The sequence below is a fragment of the Erithacus rubecula genome (genome assembly GCF_903797595.1).
Source record: "Erithacus rubecula genome assembly, chromosome: 10".
NCBI lineage: Eukaryota > Metazoa > Chordata > Aves > Passeriformes > Muscicapidae > Erithacus > Erithacus rubecula.
The window spans coordinates 23548738-23570820 of NC_136662.1; the positions used below are offsets into that span (position 1 = coordinate 23548738).

Sequence of the window (22083 nt, forward strand, 5' to 3'; positions counted from 1 at the left end):
TATGAGCTCATATTCTAGACAGCAGGGAAAATCAGTGTACTGCCCAATGCCTGTTTGCTTTTTCAACCCCAAAGAAATGTAACAGCTCAGCAGCTGGAAATGGATGTCCTTGGGTGTGGGAAGAGAGGTGAGGAGCTCTTTGGCAAATCATCCTTGCCTGGAAAAGTGGAGATGTCACAGTGACAAGAGAGAGCTGGAGAAAGGCAAGTTCTCAGCCTGCAGTGTTACTTCAATTTAAGTTTCACTGGTTTTGTGAAGCAGCCTTGTTGTGGGGATTGTCATTCCTCCCACTTTTGTTGTCTCCCACGGGGCAGAGTGTGAGGTGAGGCCTGTCCTAGTGCATCTCTGTGTGCTGAGTGATGGAAATGTGCAGCACCACCTTCTCTGGCAGCAGATCTATGGAAAGGTCTGGCCTCCAGCAGCTTCGAAGTCATGGCACTCAAGGGATTTTGGAAATGCACATTGAGGGTTAAGAAAAGAATAGGAGCCTTCTGGCCTAACCTGGCTTTTTTCAAACACTAAATGACTTGCTGGGTTTGTACTTTTTTCCCAACATGAGTTTTCTGGCTGACCTCCAGTAGAGCCTAAGGATTAAGTTAAAGCTTCATCCCCTATCTTCTGTTATCTCTAGGTGTCTGTGTTTAGAAACTGTCACACAGGTTGCTTCTCAACAGGAAATGCCACTGGTTGCCCAAAATCTGTCGCTAACCCACCCTGGTGGTGAATTGTGTCACCTGAGAGCTCCAGCCCTGCACTGCATCCTTGGAGCTGATGCCTGGTGTGAGAGCAGAGTACCAGGGTGCTAGTGCAGAACACTCTGGGGTGCCCTTCTCTAACCAGAGGAGTAGATGGGAATGTCAGCTTTCAGTTCCATCCAGAGGGTGGGTAGCACATACCGGAAAAGCCAAGTTCATGCTCTTTTTCCTGATGTTTTTTATCCAATCAGGTCTCTGAGCACTCGTAGCTGATGTTGCTGTTGGTGATTGATGCAGACACAGCCCAGGCTGGGTGTGGTAAAGCTCTCACTGGACTGGCTCCTGGCAGGGGCTGTGGAGTCACTGCAGGGCTGGGAAGGGGCAGCCTGTGCCCAGAAATGCTAGCTGGTGAACTCCTGGCTGGTCAGCTGAGCTGGCTAAGCCTGTGCTGCCTCCCAGCTGAGCCAGATTATGATCCTGGAAGAACAGTGTAGAGAAACTTTGATTCTGTCTGCCTGTAGAGTGCATAGATAACAAGATAAATAAAAATAATCATGTGCTATTAGTTGCCCTTTCCATAAAAACTCCAAAGCCCTTTGGCTCTGTAACAGCTGCTTCTTCAGGCACAAGCCTCAGCAGGGGCTTCAATGGAGAAGCAGTAAGCAGTGCTAAGTTCTGGAAGCCTTCTTTGCCCTTTTCTCTTCGGGGCTGTAAAGGCAGCAGTGGGTTCAGCCCCTGGTTGTGGGTGCCCTTCTGTCCTGGCTGTCAGTGCTGAGCAGGGGAAGGTGCTGTGTGCTCAGGAGAGGCAGCAGTGCCCTAAGCCCTGCCTGTGTGTGTGCCCGCAGGGAGGGCCCCGGCTGCGCATCCTGTCCAGCGGGAGGTACCTGCAGATCAACAACGCCGCGCTGGGGGACAGTGCCACCTACACCTGTGTGGCCAGGAACGTGGCAGGGGAGACCACCAGGGAGTTCCTGCTGGCCGTGCACGGTAACCTCCTGGGGCATGCTCGGGCTGCGTGGGCTTTGCATGGCGTTTCTGCAGTTCAGCTGCAGGGACTGAGCGTTTGTGGTCACTTTCCAGCTGTGTGGTGGTCACTCAGGCCATGCCCAAACTGGGGGGGCCACGTGCATGGCCTCATGTCCACAGCTGGCCCCCAGACTAAGGGACCTGCTGGAACTTGCCATGGCTCATTCTCCATCCATCTGTTCTTCCTGCAAGAGGCTGCATCCAGCCATTGTCTGACAGGGAGTCAGGATACATCCAGAGTGAACACCCATATCTAGCACTGATAAATGCTCTTGGACCCAGCTAATTCTAATTCTAACCCAGAGCAATTCTTTGGAGCATTTGGCTGGCACCCCGGGGACAAGGTTACACAGCTGGCTTGACAGGTTACTTGAGAGCTGTGGCAGCTTCTCTACACCTGGACAGGGCTTGAAGAGTCTTACACTTGATAGTGTGTGCTACCATAGCCCTGAGTTCCATTTTTAACATTTTTATTTTCTCTCCTCTAATCTGATGAGAAGCTATTCTACTCTCACTCTCAGGTGACTGGAAGGAACTTTTTCTGCTTTTTCTATTCTGTTTCCACCCCTCACATGGGCTCCACCTTACACTGTGCTCCCAGTGACTGGCCTTACCTGGTCCAGCCAAAGTCCTTTTTTCTCTTGAGTATGTAATCAGGAAGCAAGGATATCCCCACAGCCTTAGCTTGCTGAATTCTATGTGCTGAACTCCTGCTGTTTTAGCTCAGTGATACCCTTTGCAGTCACTTGCAGAGCTGACCTTTGCAGTATATTTCAGCCAAACTTTCTTTCTCCTTCCCTGCTGCACCTTGGCAATCACCAGCACACAGAATGGTAAGAAACTTGTTCCTGTCTTTGCAGAACCCTGCTGCTGCACCTCTTTGCATGTGTTTAATTTCAGTCATTGCAATGTAGAGTTATTTCCTTTGTATCATCAGCAGTTCTCCCTTGCAGTGGCTCCCACGATCCAGAGCAGCCCCCAGACTGCCAGGGTGCACGTCAACACCTCTGCCCTGCTGGAGTGTGCTGCAGAAGGAGTCCCAGCCCCCAGGATCACCTGGAGGAAGGATGGAGCTGTTTTTACTGGAAACAGTTCCAGGTATTCCTCAGAATTTTGCATAAATATTCTTCATTGCTACTTAAGAATGTATTTATTACAGAAACTTAATTAGACATGAAATTGTTCTAGAGAAAAGTAGCAGCACCAAAGGTTTCACTTTTTTGTTGTTAAGAAGGATACAAAAACTCCTTTGGCAACCAAATGTAATAATAATTGTTCTGACATTAGAGATTTTCAACAGTAAATGTGAAAGATCTTTAGATTTTTATTGGGATGAAGCCAAGCAATTTCATGCTGTACTAAAGCTATTCTGTGTTTTCTAATACATGAAACTTTTTATGCATATTCTAATACCAGCTTCTATTAGAGTGAATGGTTTCTGTCTTCTGATTGTTTTATAAGGAAGTAATTTGGCATTTTCTAGAACTGAGGAAATAATAAGGAATTCTGTTATATTGCAAAGAAAAAGTACAGAAATTAAGGTTTTTTTTAAGGTTAAATAGGAAACCATAACAAAGGGAATTGGCTGGTTTTTTGTAAATCCAGTATCATTTATGTGAAATCCCCATGTCAACCAGATTTCATAATTTCTTTAGGAAATGGATGTGCTGGGAAAGAGTGAAATAAGTGAGAAAACTCTGTGCCTAATTAACACATACTTCATTTAGGCTGTTGACTGTGTCCCCTGAGTCATCTCTTCTTCTGCACTGCAGGGTGCCCTGTTGAAGGGTAGTGGGCAGCCCCTGTCCTGGTGTGAAGGACAGGTGTCTGCCAATAAAGGCAGAAGCTTCTCTTTGAATTTGAGAATGTAAACCCCCTCTCTCCAAATTTTTGTTATTATTATTATTATTATTATTATTATTATTATTATTATTATTATTATTATTATTATTATTATTATTTTGAAATTAAGGGGCTCTCAGGCAAAGATATGGGAATTAGGAATGACAGTTCTTTATTAGGAAAATTAAAATAGAAATACAGTATTACAAAGAATAATCCCAACCCTGGCACAGTCAGAATCCAAGCTGACACCAGTCAGTCAGTCAGGGTGGTGGCAGCAGTCCCATTCAATGGTGGCTGCATCCTCCTGCAGGGGCAGATGTGGTTCAGCTGGAGCAATGCTCCTGTAGAAGGTGCAGTTTTCCTCTGAAGGTTTAGGGATGATGTGGAAAGTCTCTGGAATCCAGTGGAAGGAAGGTACCTTGGTGTCCAAAATCTCAGTTTTTCTCTAGGTAGGAAAGGCTTGGCTGCTCCCCCTGTCTGGAACATCTCCCAATGGGATGACATATCAGTCGTGCATTGAGACTCAATGGCCATTAACAGGAGATACCTTCCTGGAGGGAAAATGGGTTGTGGAAAGATAAAGATGATTGCCCCAGCTGATTTAAAGATGGCCCATTAGCAGATAATATGTACCAGGAGATCCCGGCTCAGCAGATGGGGACAGAACACACATTGCTGGTCACATTGCAGCCCAAGACAGCACCACTTGCTCTGTTGCAGGTACTCAGTGCTGGAGGATGGGTCCCTGCACATCCCCTGGGCACAGGTGGCTGACACGGGCAGATACGTGTGCATGGCCACCAACGCGGCGGGCAGCGAGCGCCGGCGCGTCGACCTGCACGTCATCGGTACGGCTCGGGCTCTGCTGGCAGCAGATTTCTTCTGGCAGAGGCAGTTCCAGTTTGGCCTCTTAGCTGCTCTGGTTAAAAAAAAAAAAGGGGAGAAATGTGTGTGTGTGTGTATATGTATATATATATATATATATATATATATAATTATTCTAAATAATTAGGCTTTGTTTGTCCTTAGCTCCTCCAACTATTGCTCCTGGGCAGACGAATATCACAGTTACCGTAAATGTGCAAACCACTTTGCCTTGTGAAGCCACTGGAATTCCCAGACCCGCAATTAGCTGGAAAAAGAATGGGCATCTGCTTAGTGTTGACCAGAACCAGAATACATACAGGTGAGACGTGTTTTCTTTTTCACTGTGGGTTTTAAGTTTTCAGAGATGATTTTGGCACTTGAAAAAATCTATCTGTGCTTAAGCACAACCTTGTCTAGCCAGCAAATTCGGTGGGCTGATTACCTTATAAGGAAAGAAGTATTCCACTGTCTTTTACTTTCTTTTTTCTTTGTTCAGACTCCTGTCTTCAGGTTCCTTAGTAATAATTTCTCCCACTGTGGATGACACTGCTGTCTATGAGTGCTCTGCGTCAAATGATGCAGGAGAAGATCAAAGGGCAATTGATCTCACTGTTCAAGGTAGAGGGGATATTGCTATTACATGTGTCTGGCACTCAGAACTTCTTTGGGGTCTTCCAATGCTGAGATGAGATTTTTATTTCTTTCCTTTCTGATGCTGATATCCGTAAGTCTCTGGTATTTCCAAGAATTTATAAGAAATGAATGTGAGCAAGTAACCTTTGCCCTGCTCTTGATTTTCAGTGCCCCCATCCATAGCAGATGAAGCCACAGAGCTCCTGGTAACAAAGCTGTCTCCAGTTGTGGTTTCCTGCACTGCCTCTGGCGTTCCCATCCCCTCAGTTCATTGGACCAAAAATGGCATCAGGTTGCTTCCCAGAGGAGATGGCTACAGAATTCTCTCTTCAGGTAACGTGCTGCAGGAAATCAGTGCAACCAGGCACATCCATAAGGAATTAATTACAGAAATGCAAACAATCCCCTAAAGATCCCCTCTCTGATGGCTTGGAATGGAATGAGGGATGCTGTGCCTCGAGGATGCTGTGCATGTTGTGGTGCTCTCTCTGCCCCAGGAGCTGTGGAGATCCCCTCTGCCCAGCTGGCCCATGGGGGCAGGTACACCTGCGTGGCCCGGAACGCTGCAGGCTCTGCCCACAGGCACGTCACTCTGCACGTGCAGGGTAAGCTGGAGGCTGATGAGCAAGACTGTTCAGGCAGCCAGCATTGCTACTTCAGCCTGCTCAAGTTGTACAATTTTAGTGCTCTTCTGTATTTTCTTATCCTTGAATGTTAGCTTTTCCCTTTTTCTGTCATTCCACAGAGCCACCCGTGATCCAGGCCCAGCCAGGGGCATTGGATGTCATCGTGAACAATCCCATTGTGCTGCCCTGTGAGACCACAGGCACTCCTCAGCCTGTGATCACATGGCAGAAGGAGGGCATCAACATCATCACCACAGGTATCCTCCCAAAGCCTGGGACCCTGGCTGCCCCCATGACACAGACACCCATTTTCTTTTCTGAAACTTAGATTTCTCCTTTCTGTTCATTTAAAACCAAACACCAAGCCAGAAGTGTCATACTTTGATTATATTTGTTTTAGGGAGCAGTTACACAGTCCAGCCAAGTGGCAATTTGCAGATTGCCAGAGCAGCTGTGGAAGATGCTGGTACTTACATGTGTGTTGCTCAGAATCCAGCTGGCACTGCTCTGGGAAAGATCAAGTTGAAAGTACAAGGTAAATCACCTCTTAAACTCCTTCCCTTGGTCCAAACACAATTCTGAGCAATAGAGAGGGACCAAGTGCTTTCCTTACAGTGTTTTTATCACAGTTTGGTGTGATGATGAACAGAGCCCGGGAGGTTTATTCCCTTTACTTTGGGGCCTACTTTAGGATATGCTTTTAGAATTGTTTTCACTAAGAACTAAAGTGTTCCTTGCTTCTTACACATCTAATTCTTTATTCCTTCTAGTTCCTCCTGTAATCAAGTCCCATGTGGAGGAATACGTTGTTGCTGCTGATCAGTCTGTCACTCTGCAGTGCGAGGCTGAAGGCTACCCTCGGCCAGAGATCAGCTGGCATAAGGATGGGCAGCAGATAACAGAGTCCATGCAAAGGAGAATCCTGAGCACAGGAGCTCTGCAGATCCTGTTTGTGCAGCCCGAGGACAGCGGCCGCTACATCTGCACAGCAGCAAATCCTGCAGGATCCAGCACCTCCAGCATGGAGCTCACGGTGCACGGTGAGGAACTCTTCATGGGAGCATGGGGGGCTCTGCAACGGCTGGGCCAGACAGGATGAGGACTCTCCATCCCTGCAAGTCTCCAAGGCCAGGTTGGGCAGGGCTTGGAGCAAGCTGGGATAGTCAGAGGTGTTCCTGTGCACGACAGGGGGTTGGAATGAGATAGGCTTTAAGGTCCCTTCCAACCCAAACCATCTTGTGGGATTGTAGGGAAACCATGTATGTTACCAGTGTGCCCCCACAGAGAGTAAGGAACTAGTAAGGGATAGACAGGAAGGAATTCAGGAAAGCTGTGCTATTTAATATAGGGGAGCGTTATTAAGTTGTAATATTGGCCAGTTGCTTGAATTTCATTGGTGAAGATGGACAATCCGGAATGTCCAGGCAAGGGTTTTCTTCCAGTGTTGTGCTTGGATAATACCCAGAGGAAATGTTTGTGATGACCTCCCCACAGTTCCACCCAGGATCCGCAGCACGGATACGCAGTACACAGTTACAGAGAGCTCCCAGGCTGTTCTGTCCTGTGTGGCTGAGGGGATCCCAACACCAACAATCAACTGGAGGAAGGACAACACGCTGTTAAGAGACACAGTGAGAAAATATCAGACTGTGCCTGGTGGAGACCTCATTTTGGACAATGTTGTGGTAAGTTCCCTAAATCTAAGCTATTACTGGACACATTTGGCAGTGATAAGATCCACTTCTGGGTTAATAATTGTTTTATTCTGAGTTCTTGTTCTTAGTGTTCCAAATCATTATAAAAGTTTCATTTCCCAGTAAGGAGTAAAATGTATGAAGAACTCGTAGTGGGAAATCCTCAGGAAGGGTAAAAGTAAGTGTTAGTCATCCTTCAAATTTAGGGAAGTGGCAGAGCTCAGTGGAGCATTTCTGCTGAATGCTTGTTCCAAGCCTTTCAAGATTCTCTTACTGATACAAGTGGTGTATCCTCTAGGATATATCCCAGGTGTAGGATATATTCCAGCTGAAATTTCCCCACCATGTTTCCTTTCAGCCTGAAGACTCTGGCAGTTACACCTGCATTGCCACCAACGCTGCTGGGGAGGACAGGCACACGGTCACCCTGACAGTTCACGTGCTCCCAGCTTTCACTGAGCTGCCTGGAGATGTAGCCCTGACCAAAGGAGAGCAGCTCCGGTTAACCTGCAAAGCAACTGGGATACCTGTCCCCAGAATAATGTGGACCTTTAACAACAACATCATTCCAGGTGGGTCCCTGATGGCCATTTGGCTGCAGACTTCTTTTCTCTGTGCAGCACTGCAGTTCAGGGCAGGGAAGAAGAAAACTCTAGCTGGAATAAACTGTTAGTGATTGTGTGAGGAATATCTTTAATGTTATGCAATCATGTAATTAAACTGCTTCTGAGACAAAGCTGTAAGGAAGGTAATTAAAAATGGTCTATCCAATTAAAAACATACATATCTGATGGTATTTACTCAGCATCCAGCAACTGATGCTCGAAATTGCAGGGCGGCTGAAGTGAATAGGCGCATGTGGGCAAATGTCACAGCAGTGGCTTCCTGTGCATTCTGGAGTGTCTCAGGGGTGCACAAGACCCCCCAGCTGTGCTGCTGTGAATGCACAGATCCAAGCACTCTGTGAGCGGTACATGTTGCAGTCCCTGGAAGGGGCCTTTCCCTGCTCTCTCCAGCACAGTATGACGATGTCAATGGGCACAGTGAGCTGCTCATCGAGAGGGTGTCCAAGGAGGACTCTGGCACCTATGTATGCTCTGCAGAGAACTCAGTGGGCTCCATCAAGGCCGTTGGCTTCGTCTATGTCAAAGGTACGTGAAATTCAGCAGTTGTGGTTGTTGCTGGACAGCTCCATGTAACCACGGTTTGGATAGTGGAGTTGGAACGGGATGGGTGGGAAGGGACCTTACAGCCCATCCAGTCCCAACCCCTACCATGGGCAGGGAGAGCTTCCACTAGCCCAGGTTGCTCCAAGCCCCATCCAACCTGAGCTTAGGCACTGCCAGGGATCCAGGGGCAGCCACAGCTTCTCAGGGCAACCTGGGCCAGGGCCTCACCACCCTCACAGCAAATATCTAATTTTAATCTGCATGCTGTCAGTTTAAAGCCATTCCCCCTAGTATTTAATACCTTGCCAATGGCTAAATGGGAAAAATCCAAACAGGTTGAAATTCTCCCTTCAGAAAGTCAGAGGTGAGTGATCCCTGCCAGTGCTTCTCATTAGGAGCATTTTATTTTGGCTCTACTATTTTTCTGCCATCCCTTGTTTATTCAGAACCTCCAGTCTTCAAAGGGGATTATCACTCCAGCCGAATTGAGCCCTTGGGTGGCAATGCCATGTTGAATTGTGAAGTCAGGGGAGATCCCCCTCCAACCATCCAGTGGAGCAGAAAAGGAGTGGGAGTTCAGATTAGCAACAGGATCCAACAGCTTGTCAATGGTTCCCTTGCTATCTATGGCACTGTGGTGAGTCCTGCCCCTGTACTGTATCTGCCTTGAACTTGATTGATAAAGGTATTCCTGGTCATATTGGTTTGAAAGAGTTGGGATAGACATTTATCCTTTTTTGCTTTTCCCTTTAACAAATGGTTTAATTCAGATTAGAATTAGATTTGAATTATTGATGAAGAAAACCTGCAGGGGGTCAGAGTTCTTCCTGCTTGTCAGAAGAACAGAATTTAAATACTAATTGCTGCTCTGTGAGATCCTGGTCATGACCAGTTAAATGGGACCTTTGCTCCTGACCTTAAGAGAGCCTGGGTTCTGCAGGTCAGTGGCAAAGCAATTGCATTCTCCATGTGCAAATCTCTTATTCTAAATCTAAATTCCTAATCTGAACAGCAATGCCCCAGTTTTTCTCCACGTGCTCATGTCTGCATTTAGAATTGGGGTTAAAATTCCTTGCCAGGAAGGGCCCTGTAGACTGAGCCCCTGTTTTTGTTTCTCAGAATGAAGATGCTGGTGACTACAAGTGCGTGGCGACCAATGATGTGGGCGTGGTGGAGCGCAGCCTGACACTGACCCTGCAGAGTAAGGCTCAAAGGGAGGCTTAAAACCCCTTCAGGGAATGAAAACCTGCCTGTGGGGAGGTGCAGGCAGCTCCTGGGGGCATGTTTCAGGTTGGGCACTGCCCTGGAGGTTTGGACTTGTCTCCTCTTCCATGGAATCGTAGAAGGGCTTGGATTGAAAGGGACTTTAAAGATCACCTGCTGTGAGCAGGGACACCTTCCACTAGAGCTGGTTGCTCCTTGGGTGCTCCCAGGGATGAGGCAGATGAGAGCTTCTCTAGGCATCTTCCATCATGAATATATGAGAGTCTGGTCTAAGCTGTGATTGAGGTCAAAGAAGAGAGGGGTGTAAAGGGTAGTTGAGCCTCATCATAGAAACCAGTGTGGAATGAACTGAATCACTCTCTGAAGAAGCCTCTTTCTCCTAGTTCCCTCAGTAAAACTGGAATAAACTAGACTCTCAACTTGCATGAAGTGAATCCTAATTCTCATTGGTATTATTTTATTTTTGGCAAAAATAATAATATGTTAGAATTGTCCTTTGCTAGTGGGAGAGTTTTTAAACATGCCCTTCCTACTGTAGCCTCAAACATTGTGGGTCTGTTCCTTACCCCTCAGTTTCCTCTGGACATGAATAATAACAGCTTCCTGTGGATTTTATGAAAAACAACCCATTTTAGCAATAAAGAAGAGCATGTGCTCTTATAGCAGAGCTTTCATCTCTGCTTTAGTCCTCAAATTGCTGCATGTTCAAACCCACTTTTTGTTGGCATTGTAACGTGTCTGGTGGCACTTGGTGGCATGATTTAATGGTTAACAGTGGTGGCAGTGATGGATTGATGGCTGGACTTGGTAATCTGAAATGTCTTTTCCAACCTTAAGGATTCTCTGTTTCTGTTTTGCCAGCGGGGGATCAGCAATACTAATTTTACTCAAAGTAAATGGATTTAGGATTTCTCTGTGCTCACTTGAATCCATCAAGCTGTTGCCTAGAGAGCCCTTTCTCTTGCAGGCCCCCCGGTGATCACTGTTGAGCCCGTGGGGACGGTGCTGGAGGCCGGTGCCACGGCGGTGCTGCACTGCCAGGCCGGGGGAGAGCCCCCTCCTGCCATCTCCTGGTCCCGCCAGGGCCGGCCCCTGCTGGGCCAGGACAGGGTGACCCTGCTGCCCAACGGCTCCCTGCGCATCGCCGCGCTCCGCAGGGAGGACACCGCCGAGTACCAGTGCCTGGCCAGGAACCAGCTGGGCTCCGTGCTCGCCACGGCGCCCCTGACTGTGCAGGGTAGGTGCACAAAACCCAGAGTGACTTCCAAGCTGGGTAGGTCACGGTTAATCTGGATCAAATGAGGTCAAGGTTCATCTTGCCCATGTTTTAAGGATGAGATGTTTGATCTTATCTTCTTTATAAGTTTAGTCTGAAGGGTCAGTGGGATTCTCTTTCATTAAATTTTGTTCTGTTACACTCATTCAACTGAGTGAAACAGAGACTGTGAAGGGTGAGAGACAAAAATAATAATGAACCAAATCCTATCCTGAGAACACGTTATAACTGAACTGTGCCTCTAAAGAAAAGCATTTAGGAGGATACACATTAATTGTCTTTGAACTATGGTATGGGATTTTTGCTCAGTAATGCCATGCAGTGAGGTGTAATCCCAGGGCTCAGCAGGTGCAGCTCTCAGTGCCCTGTGGCAGCCCAAGGGAGCTGCTGGCAGCAGCAGTGCCCAGCAGCTCCCCGCTCCCGTTGCAGTGCACGGCGGGTTCTCCAGCTGGCTGGAGTGGCGAGCGTGCAGCGTGACGTGCGGCCAGGGAGCGCAGGAGCGCGTCCGGCAGTGCGACAGCCCCGCGCCGGCCAACGGGGGCCGCGGCTGCCAGGGCGCCCACAGCGAGCGGCGCGGCTGCCAGCGCCAGCCCTGCCCAGGTACTGCTGCAGGGACACTGCCCACGGGGCTGGCCCGCAGGGACCCGCAGCCCGTCCCTGACACCCCTGCCCTGACGCCTTCCACTAGCCCCGGGCGCTCCAAGCCTGTCTAACCTGAGCTTGGACACTGCCAGGGCCTCCCCACCCTCACAGAGATAGTTCCTTCCAAATACCTAATCTTTTACTTTAAAATCTTTCCCCTGTGTCCTATCACTGTCTGCCCATCTAAGTCTCCCTCTATTTTATAACCCTGTTTAAGCTACAATGTATTGATACTTTTAATGTGCCTTTCATTAAGTACCCAAACAATGAACTTTTATCACCATGGATTTTCATGGTAGATAAATATATCTAAGTAGTTGTAATTAATTTTGGAAAGGAAGAGGAAATTTCAATAAATACTGCAAAAATATTGTTTAATAAAAACTGCTTTTCTGGTCCTTAGTGGATGGGAGCTGGTCAGAGTGGGGACTGTGGGAAGAATGTTCAAGGAGCTGTGGCCAAGGGAACAGGACAAGAAGCAGGACCTGCAGTAACCCCCCGGCTCAGCACGGAGGGAAGCCCTGTGAGGGCAGTGCTCTGGAGTCAGTCATGTGCAACCTTAGGCCTTGCCCAGGTAAGAGAAGTGTAATTTAACCTTGTTTGCATGAGGGGCTTCACATACAGGTCTGTTTGTTTCTCCAAACACGAATTATTTCATCTGATTTTTGTTTGTTAATTACTGGGGGTTTTTTTAATTGAATGACACGAGTTCTTGGAAATAGGAATCACAAAAGTGAGCATAAGAAATCTCAGCAATTTTTTTTACACCAGTAAAAATATAATTTTTTATTTTAATCTTTTCCAGTACTTGTTGCTCACATCCTCACAGCATAAATTCTCTCTACACTAAACATATTCTGCAAAGCCAGTTAAAATAAGAGAAGAACCAAACCCAAACCACCAACTATTTAAAAGCTATGTAAAAATGATTGTTAATAATTTAAGACTCTATCAGTATATTTTTCTCTGTTTTTACAATTTTTAGCCACATTTGCTCCCAGCTACGTGAATGTTCACGTTTCCTTCCTGTCCCATGAGTATTTCCTACATTTGACAGGTTCTAGTTTGTTCAGAGACTTCACCACTGACATGTTCCCTTCTGTACAATTCGCAGTATTTGATTCTTCCATTTTTCCCTGGCTGTGCTGGTACTGTGATGCCAAATGCTCATTCATGGGCCTGAGACTCATTTCTCTAGGTTTTGGCAGGAAAATCAGCTCTGGCTGCTGCTCTCTGGCAGCTTTTAGCCAGGCTGTCTTGGCCCTACCGAGGGAATTGGGAAACTCCAAATTTGATTAAGCATTCAGTTCTGATGTTCCACAGTGGTGGTAAGGTACTGTAGTTAAATAAAAGAAAAAGAAAAAGAAAGCAAAGAGTAGTTCTCTGCTTGTCAGAGTGATGATTGTTTGGGCCACAGCTCATGGCATTTTGTGGGGGATTTGGGATATCCAGGTGTGTGTTGTGGCAGTGTGGGTGATCAGGCATTCCCCAGGTGTGTGTTCTGGTTGCTGTGGGTGATCAGGCATTCCCCAGCTGTGTGTTGTGGTCGCTGTGAGTGATCAGGTATTCCCCAGGTGTGTGTTGTGGCAGTGTGTGCAGTCAGTCATTCCCCAGGTGTGTGTTGTGGTCACTGTGAGTGATCAGGCATTCCCCAGGTGTGTGTTCTGGCAGTGTGTGCAGTCAGGCATTCCCCAGGTGTGTGTTCTGGCAGTATGTGCAGTCAGGCATTCCCCAGGTGTGTGTTGTGGTCACTGTGAGTGATCAGGCATTCCCCAGGTGTGTGTTGTGGCAGTGTGTGCAGTCAGGCATTCCCCAGGTGTGTGTTGTGGTCACTGTGAGTGATCAGGCATTCCCCAGGTGTGTGTTCTGGCAGTGTGTGCAGTCAGGCATTCCCCAGGTGTGTGTTCTGGCAGTATGTGCAGTCAGGCATTCCCCAGGTGTGTGTTGTGGTCACTGTGAGTGATCAGGCATTCCCCAGGTGTGTGTTGTGGCAGTGTGTGCAGTCAGGCATTCCCCAGGTGTGTGTTCTGGCAGTATGTGCAGTCAGGCATTCCCCAGGTGTGTGTTGTGGTCACTGTGAGTGATCAGGCATTCCCCAGGTGTGTGTTGTGGCATTGTGTGCAGTCAGGCATTCCCCAGGTGTGTGTTGTGGCAGTGTGTGCGGTCAGGCATTCCCCAGGTGTGTGTTGTGGTCGCTGTGTGCAGTCAGGCATTCCCCAGGTGTGTGTTGTGGCAGTGTGTGCAGTCAGGCATTCCCCAGGTGTGTGTTGTGGTCGCTGTGTGCAGTCAGGCATTCCCCAGGTGTGTGTTGTGGTCGCTGTGTGCAGTCAGGCATTCCCCAGGTGTGTGTTCTGGCAGTGTGTGCAGTCAGGCATTCCCCAGGTGTGTGTTGTGGCAGTGTGTGCAGTCAGGCATTCCCCAGGTGTGTGTTGTGGCAGTGTGTGCAGTCAGGCATTCCCCAGGTGTGTGTTGTGGCAGTGTGTGCAGTCAGGCATTCCCCAGGTGTGTGTTGTGGCAGTGTGTGCAGTCAGGCATTCCCCAGGTGTGTGTTGTGGTTGCTGTGTGCAGTCAGGCATTCCCCAGGTGTGTGTTGTGGTCGCTGTGTGCAGTCAGGCATTCCCCAGGTGTGTGTTGTGGCAGTGTGTGCAGTCAGGCATTCCCCAGTGTCCGTTCTGTCTGCCCAAGCCGTTTCCCTTGCAGTGGCCGGTGCCTGGAGCCCCTGGGGGCCGTGGGCCCCATGCAGTGTCTCCTGTGGGAAGGGCTCCCAGACGCGGTTGCGGCGCTGCTCCAGCCCCGCCCCGGCGCACGGCGGGTCCCGCTGCCCCGGCCCCGACCTGCAGCTCCAGCTCTGCCAGCGCCGCCGCTGCCCAGGTGACAGCAGCCTACCCTTGCCCTCTCCACTTCTGCTTCACTAACACTTGCCCTTCTAAAAGTCCAATCCCTGAAAAACCTCCCCTTCAAGCTTTTTATGGTCACTACTTAGCATCTGCTATAGAGCCTGCAAATGGGATTTCTTTCCTTGACCTTGTTGCTTTACCTCACAGAAGCTGCATTTTAAATTATTGTTAGTTAAATGGCAGGTTTCCTAAATGTTTAAAGTTTTTCTTATGTTCTGTTATTCATTTATCATTTTCTTTCGCATTTCAATGAGTGCTTCATGAGAGGATAGGAAAAATCACATTTCTGAAATAGGACTTTTATATTTGGCTGAGTGTAGGGATGACAGAGGGAAATTCCATGGATTGCAATGTGCAACGTCAGACTCAGCCTTCTGGCTTCATGCTCCATTTTGCTCTTCCCAGATCCTCCACCGAGTCCTCATCAAGATCAGGAAGCATTTGAAGGGAGACTGACCTTGTGGTGGTGGACTTTAAAGCCCATCTCATTCTCATCCCATCCCTGCCATGATCAGGGACACCTTCCACTAGCCCAGGTTGCTCCAGGCTGTATCCAACCTGGCCTTGGACACTGCCAGGCATCCAGGGGCAGCCTCAGTTTCTCTGAGCACCCTGTGCCAGGGCCTCATCATCCTCAAAGGGAACAGTTCCCATCTAATCCAGTCCTTTGGCAGTGGGAAGCCATTTCTCTTTGTCCTATCCCTTCAGGCCCTTGTCCCGAGTCCCTCTGCAGCTCTCCTGAAGCCACTTTAGGCACTGCAGGGGACTCTGAGCTCCTCCTGGAGCCTTCTTATCTCCAGGTGGGCCCCCCAAGCTCTCCCACACTGGCTCCAGAGGAGAGGGTCTCCAGCCCTGGGAGCAGCTCTGAGTAGCTGGGATGCTGTAGAGTCAGTGACGTCCCTGTTAGTTTTCCCTGATGCAGCACTGCTGTGCTGTTTCTGCTGTAGTCAGAGGTGTAACTGCCGTGCCTCTCTCCCCAGTGGATGGGAAGTGGTCCCCGTGGAGTAGCTGGAGTGCCTGCAGCACGTCCTGCGGGGGAGGCAGCAGGCAGAGGACACGCCACTGCTCCGACCCAGCCCCGCAGTTCGGGGGACACACGTGTGAGGGAAGTGACATGCAAATGGATTTCTGCAACAGTGATCCTTGCCCAGGTGAGTGCTTTGAGTTGGGCTGTTTGCCCACTCTCTGGGTTTGGTTATTTTCTCTTGGGGAAAAAAAAAATTAAGAAGTTACTCTCCAACAAAAGCATTTTACTAGCTTGACTGACTGGTTTTAAACCCCTGAGGAAAATGAAATCTGACTTACTCTTGCAGTTCATGGCAACTGGGGCCCGTGGAGCAGCTGGGGAACTTGCAGTCGGACGTGCAACGGGGGCCAGACAAGGCGGCACCGCAGCTGTGACAACCCACGCCCGGCCAGCGGCGGCAGGGCCTGTGCTGGGGCTGATGTGCAGATCCAGAGGTGCAGCACGGACCTGTGCCCAGGTCAGTGCTCACAACAGCAGCAGGAGTGCAGCTTTCCCTGCAGGGCATCAGGGTACATGCCACATAAGGAATGTAGACCATCCACAGAAGTATCCAAGGCTGGGTTGGATGAGGCTTGGAGGAACCTGGGGCAGTGGAAGGTGTCCCTGTGTATGGCAGGGAGTGGGGTGGGGTGAGCTTTAAGGTCCCTTCCAACCCAAACCAGTCTGGGATTATGTGTTTCCAATGGCAGGTGTGTTCACACCTGTCCGTTGCAATGGTTTTGTTGTCCTTTGAGCTATTCCTTTAGAACCTTGGTTCCTCCAGGAAAGAATTGACTTCAGCATAACTGATGCAGCCTGAAGTATTTAACTTGAAAAATTGCTTTCTTCATTCTTTGTTCTGCAGTGGATGGAAACTGGGGGCAGTGGCAGTCATGGAACCAGTGCTCTGCTTCCTGTGGAGGAGGAGAGCAGACCCGGGTGCGCCTGTGCAGCAGCCCAGCCCCGTTAAATGGTGGCCGTCCTTGCCCTGGGGACTCCTCCCAGATATCCAGGTGCAACACCCAAGCGTGTCCTGGTGAGTGTTTACAGCCTGCACGCACTGACAGTGTGGTGAAAGCCTGTGCCACTCTTGATTTCACTGGTGCTGTCTCTCATCTTGGCCAGCTGACTGGGTAATTTAATTTTTTGGGCTTAAATCTGTCCTGCAACTGAAGCTCAGTTCTCTCTCCCCTAAAATACCCAACAGCACATATTGCATGGGGTTGTGTTTTGCCTCTCCCCCATCCCCTGCACAGGTGGGCCTGCACGTGCCAAGGGCAGCATCATTGGCAATATCAACGACGTGGAATTTGGGATTGCTTTCCTGAACGCCACAGTAACTGACAGCCTGGACTCTGACACCAGAGTAATACAGGCGAAGATCACCAACGTCCCTCGGACCCTGGGTAGGCCTCTTTGACTCTAATCAGTTTTTTCTCTGAATGCATCAATACCTATAATCTTCTGGTTTTGATCTGAAGGGTTGCACTAGTTCTTCATATTCAGCTCCTGTGCCTATTGCATATGGGTCTGTGGTGAAACCAAAGCTCCCTGATTTTCTGTGGTGTTTCCTTCAGGCCCAGCGATGAGAAAGCTCGTTTCCATACTCAGCCCAGTTTATTGGACAACTGCCAAAGAAATTGGGGAAGCAATGAATGGGTTTACACTCACTGATGCTGTCTTCAAGAGAGAAACTCAAGTGGAATTTGCAACTGGTGAGTTCCCTGGGATAGACCACCTCTTTCTGTGTCTAACAAAGCCAGATAGATTTTTTTTTTTTTTTTTCTAAAAAGACAGCAGAGGACCATTGCTGAAATTTGGGTCTTGTGCTTGCACTAATATTTTTAAACTGTGTTCTTCTGAGGTTTTATTCCACCTTTCAGAGCTATAGTTTGAAATTGTCATGTTTTTTCTCATGGGCAGGGCACACCTTACTAAATGTAAGTACAAATACCATGTCAAGGGACTCCAGTTTAGATTGCATGTGTGTGTTGGAGTCTGTTTGGGATGTGTGATAAGGCAGCGTGCTGTTCCACTGCCAGGTGAGATCCTGCGCATGGCGCACGTGGCCCGGGGCCTGGACGCGGACGGGGCTCTGCTGCTGGATGTTGTCGTGAGTGGCCACATGCTGCAGCTACAGTCGGTGGCTGATGTCAGTGTCAAGGTAAAGCTGCTTCAGGTACCACCCCTGCTCCCATGCATCTGCACTTCTCTCACCCAGAGGAAGGCAGGAAACACTGAGTTCTGAAACCTGCTGTACTGTATGTGACTGCTTTTGTGCCTGGTTGAACTGATGATGCTGATGTTGCCTTTGAAAGCAGAAAGTTCTCATGAGAAAGGTGGTGTTGGTCTCTCAAGAGTTTGAGCTGTTAGCAGGTAGTGTTGAGAGTGTTCAGGGCAATTATTGATGGCTGGCATGTCAGTGTTGCTTTGGGTAGAGCTAGAAAAATGCATGTGTAACCTTTCTGACTTAGTAACTAGTAGCAGGTAATCAGTATTTTATTGTATTAATCCCACCATTCGATAAATAGACCTGAAGTTGTTGATATTTTGGAAAATATGTAGCATGCCCAATATTTATACCACTCTTTAGTGGCAGAATTTGTCTCTATCACTTATTTATTTAGCATATGTGTCAACATCTGGCTTCTAATAAAAGTCAAATATTTAGACCTCAAAAGATTGTTATTGAGGAGTAAGATATTTTTTTAGAAATCTTCTGCTGTGGCTTCTATCATCAGGATCCTCAGGACATCAGTCTGTATCTTTTTTAAAGTAATAGACCAGGCAGTGTGAGATTCAGCAGTTCAAATAAGAGTGCAAATTGTGTGTATGCAGTTAAGATGAGCCCCTTTCTCTCAACACATCTCACAACTGAGGCACTGCCCAGGCGTGGGGGCAGCTGATGGCCAGGGCTCTGTTGCAGGATTACACAGAGGACTACATCCAGACGGGCCCGGGGCAGCTGCACGCGCACTCCACGCGCCTGTTCGCGGCAGACGGGGTCAGCGTTCCCTACACCTGGAACCACACCATCACCTACGACCCCAGCAAGGGCAGGATGCCCTTCCTGGTGCAAACCCTGCGTGCTGCCTCCATCACTGCAGAGTACAGCCCGCTGGAGGAGGCTGTGGCTTTCAAAATCCACGCTGCCATTGCAAAAGGTATTGTCCTGGCCCTTCCCAGAAATCCAGCAATGGGGAAAGGGTATCTTCTCTTCCTAGAATTGAGTCACCCATAGTCTCAAAAGGAAATTCTGTGAAACTTGGATAGCTTTAGTGTAGATCCCAAGATCTGGAAGCCTTGTTGATGTAGCCATTAATTAACTGTTGGTTAGCATTGCTAACTGCTGGCTTATATGAACCTGAGTCACCAGAGGGGATGGTCATGGATTTATATGAGCAGATTTTCCTTTGAGAAACTCTAATAAATGAGCAAACTGGCCTTTTACTTTTTTTTAATGCTATTTGAGGTTTTGGTTTTTTTTACATAGTAGGGAAATTACTCTGGTTTGAAAGTAAACAAAACAGAGGGATTGCCTGTTTCAGTCTTTCTTTTCAGTACAACATTCTAAATTAAGTAAAATAAGGTTTTTTGCACTTGCCAGACTAGGGCCTCATTGTACAATTTGGAAACCAAATACATATTATTTTTTCTAATTTAAAAAGAGATGCAATAAAAGGGAGTCTCCATGTCATGATATGTCTGTGATTAGATCTGGCTAAGCCTTCACTGAACTTAACATTTATTTCCTTCTTCAATTAAGATATTTTGCATTTGGGATTTTTTTTAAATTTTGTTTTTTAAATTTCAGTTTTCAAGCCACCAAAACCTCATGTTCTTTGAGGAGTCTTCCCCTGAGTTTTCCATTGCAGTTTGTAGTACATGGTTGTGTTCTTCTACAGTGACCTCCTAAGATTTCTGACATGGTGATTTGTTTGGTTTGGGTCTATTGTCCTCCTTTTAGTGAAGTAAGACTGAATGGTCTTTATTCTTCCAATAAGAAACTTTCCAGGATGCATTAGGCTGGGGTGGAACTTGCAGCTCACTCTGAGGGGACCCCTACACATCTGTTCAATGTTACTCAAACCAGCACAAGCCATGCAATACTCACTGTTAGTGCCAAAGTAGAAAAGCCACTAAAGGCTGCATTTAAAACTTTATGGATTGGTGTTGAAATACAATAAATATTGTAAAATTGCTAGGATGCAATTCTTACTGTTAAAGGTAATGAAATGGCCACACTTTTATCCACAAAATGTGCTTTTTATCATACAGGGGATCGGAGTAACCAGTGCCCTGCAGGGTTTGCTTTGGATTCGTCTGGGCCCTATTGCTCAGGTAATGACTGACACAGGTGGGTGTAACCATGGGGTCCTGGAGTGCTTTGGGTGGGAAGGGGCTTTAAAGATCCCCTATTTCCACCCCTGCCATGGGCAGGGACACCTTCCACGAGCTCAGGTTGCTCCAAATCTCGTCCAGCCTGCCTTGGACATTTCCAGGGATCCAGGGGCAGCCACAGCTTCTCTGGGCACCCTGTGCCAGGGCCTCCCCACGCTCACAGGGAACAATTCCTTCCCAGTATCTCATCTAACCCTGCCCTCTGGCAGTGGGAAGCCACTCCCTGTGTCCTGTCCCTTCAGGCCTGTGTCCCAAGTCCCTCTCCAGCTCTCCTGAAGCACTTTAGGCACTGTAAGGGACTCTGAGCTCTCCCTGGAGCCTTCTTTTCTCCAGGTGAACACTCCCAGCTCTCCCAGGCTGGCTCCAGAGCAGAGGGTCTCCAGCCCTTGGAACATCTCCATGGTGTCCTCTGGACCTGCTCTAAGAGGTCCATGTCCACCTTGTGCAGAGGGCTCCAGAGCTGGACACATTATTAAACCACCAGAACCTATGTCCTCTTTATTTAGAGTTCAAAGTATGCACTTCAAAAAGTGTGACTTATCCTTGCTAAAAGGGTGTGGATCCAAGTTGAGGATGTTACATCTGTCCTCCCCTACAATGTGAGTAGTGCCCAGACAGCTTTTAAATCAGCACCTCAGGAACACCTGGAGGACACTGAGCCTCAGGCTCTGCTGAGCCTGCTGAGCAATGAAGGACTTAGATGACCTGTATGGAGGAAAAGATGAGTGTTGGCACCTCAGACAAGAGCCTATGTGTTCCTGCTTGGGGGATGGAGGTGGAGAGATGCACGAGTGCCCTGGCTGTCTCTCTAGAGCTGGGATTGTTTTAGGGAGAAATCATCTGAGATGATTTTGTGGACTTATTTCATTACCTCTTGAAAGGTTGCAAATGAAGGGAATTGCTAAATCTGGTTTTGCCCTTTGGGATTTATTATTTACATCCCTCTGAGGAAGGATCAGAATAGAGTAGTTCCTTGTGAAGTCTCACTGGTTTTTCAAACATTTTCTTGTTCCAGATGAAGATGAGTGTGCTGTGGGAAATCCTTGCTCCCACACCTGTCACAATGCCGTGGGATCCTACTATTGCTCCTGTCCCAAAGGCCTCACCATCTCTGCTGATGGCAGAACATGTCAGGGTAAGAAAGGTGCTGCTGGGGACAGCTTGGATAAAAATGCCCCTTAGATAACTGAAGGCACTTAAATTGCTAAGGAGAGGTTTTACTGGGGCCATTTTCTCATTATAAGAACACAATTTTTTGGTAGTACTCTAATTATTGATTGGCTGAATATATTTGCAGTCACGTTTGTAGCTGCTGGTGCCGAGGGCGCTGTGTCAGGGGCACACATGTTGTGTGTCCCCGTGCTGGCTGTGCAGGGTTTGCAGCTCGTTTCCCTTGCAGACATGGACGAGTGTGCGCTGGGGGGGCACGGCTGCCACGCGGGGCAGGACTGCGAGAACGTGCCCGGCTCCTTCCGCTGCGTGCTGCGCTGCGGGAGCGGCTTCCGCGGGATGCCCGACGGCCTGGCCTGCCAAGGTACGCACGGGGCTCAGCCCTCCATGCAGCTGGGCTCACTGCACAGCACTGTCTACAAGAACCCTCTGTCCTGCTTTGAAGGACAGGTGTCTGCCAATAAAGGCAGGAGCTTCTCTTTGAAATGGAGAATGTCGACCCCCTCCCTCCAAATTATTATTATAATTTTGAAATCATGGGGCTCTCAGGCAAAGATATGGGAATTAGGAATAACAATTCTTTACTAGGAAAATTAAAATAGAAATACAGTATTACAAAGAACAATCCCAACCCTGGCAGAGTCAGAATCCAAGCTGACACCCGTCAGTCAGTCAGGGTGTTGGCAGCAGTCCCATTCAATGGTGGCTGCATCCTCCTGCAGTGGCAGATGTGGTTCAGCTGGAGCAGTGCTCCTGGAGAAGGTGCAGTTTCCTCTGAAGGTCCAGGGATGATGTGGAAAGGTCCGGTGTTCCTCCTTTTATCTGTTTTTCTCTGGGTAGGAAAGGCTTGGCTGCTCCCCCTGGCTGGAGCATCTCCCAGTGGGATGATGGAATTTTATCAGTCATGCAGTG

At 48.3% G+C, this 22083-nt stretch overlaps 1 protein-coding gene across 1 annotated transcript in view; it reads left to right on the forward strand.

The window, feature by feature from the left end:
* HMCN1 (hemicentin 1) overlaps positions 1-22083 on the forward strand; it is a 157289-nt gene that overhangs the window by 125627 nt on the left and 9579 nt on the right. Inside the window, exons 72-100 of the mRNA XM_079314622.1 lie at positions 1541-1682; positions 2675-2819; positions 4287-4414; positions 4596-4752; positions 4930-5051; positions 5235-5399; positions 5564-5671; positions 5812-5949; positions 6093-6227; positions 6463-6732; positions 7187-7377; positions 7745-7958; positions 8403-8537; positions 9002-9192; positions 9675-9756; positions 10747-11016; positions 11485-11655; positions 12101-12271; positions 14398-14568; positions 15575-15745; positions 15908-16078; positions 16466-16636; positions 16857-17006; positions 17178-17315; positions 17643-17764; positions 18527-18764; positions 19879-19941; positions 21017-21136; positions 21401-21535. Coding sequence (XP_079170748.1) covers positions 1541-1682; positions 2675-2819; positions 4287-4414; positions 4596-4752; positions 4930-5051; positions 5235-5399; positions 5564-5671; positions 5812-5949; positions 6093-6227; positions 6463-6732; positions 7187-7377; positions 7745-7958; positions 8403-8537; positions 9002-9192; positions 9675-9756; positions 10747-11016; positions 11485-11655; positions 12101-12271; positions 14398-14568; positions 15575-15745; positions 15908-16078; positions 16466-16636; positions 16857-17006; positions 17178-17315; positions 17643-17764; positions 18527-18764; positions 19879-19941; positions 21017-21136; positions 21401-21535 — 4585 coding nt within the window. The remainder of the gene's footprint in view (positions 1-1540; positions 1683-2674; positions 2820-4286; positions 4415-4595; positions 4753-4929; positions 5052-5234; positions 5400-5563; positions 5672-5811; positions 5950-6092; positions 6228-6462; positions 6733-7186; positions 7378-7744; positions 7959-8402; positions 8538-9001; positions 9193-9674; positions 9757-10746; positions 11017-11484; positions 11656-12100; positions 12272-14397; positions 14569-15574; positions 15746-15907; positions 16079-16465; positions 16637-16856; positions 17007-17177; positions 17316-17642; positions 17765-18526; positions 18765-19878; positions 19942-21016; positions 21137-21400; positions 21536-22083) is intronic.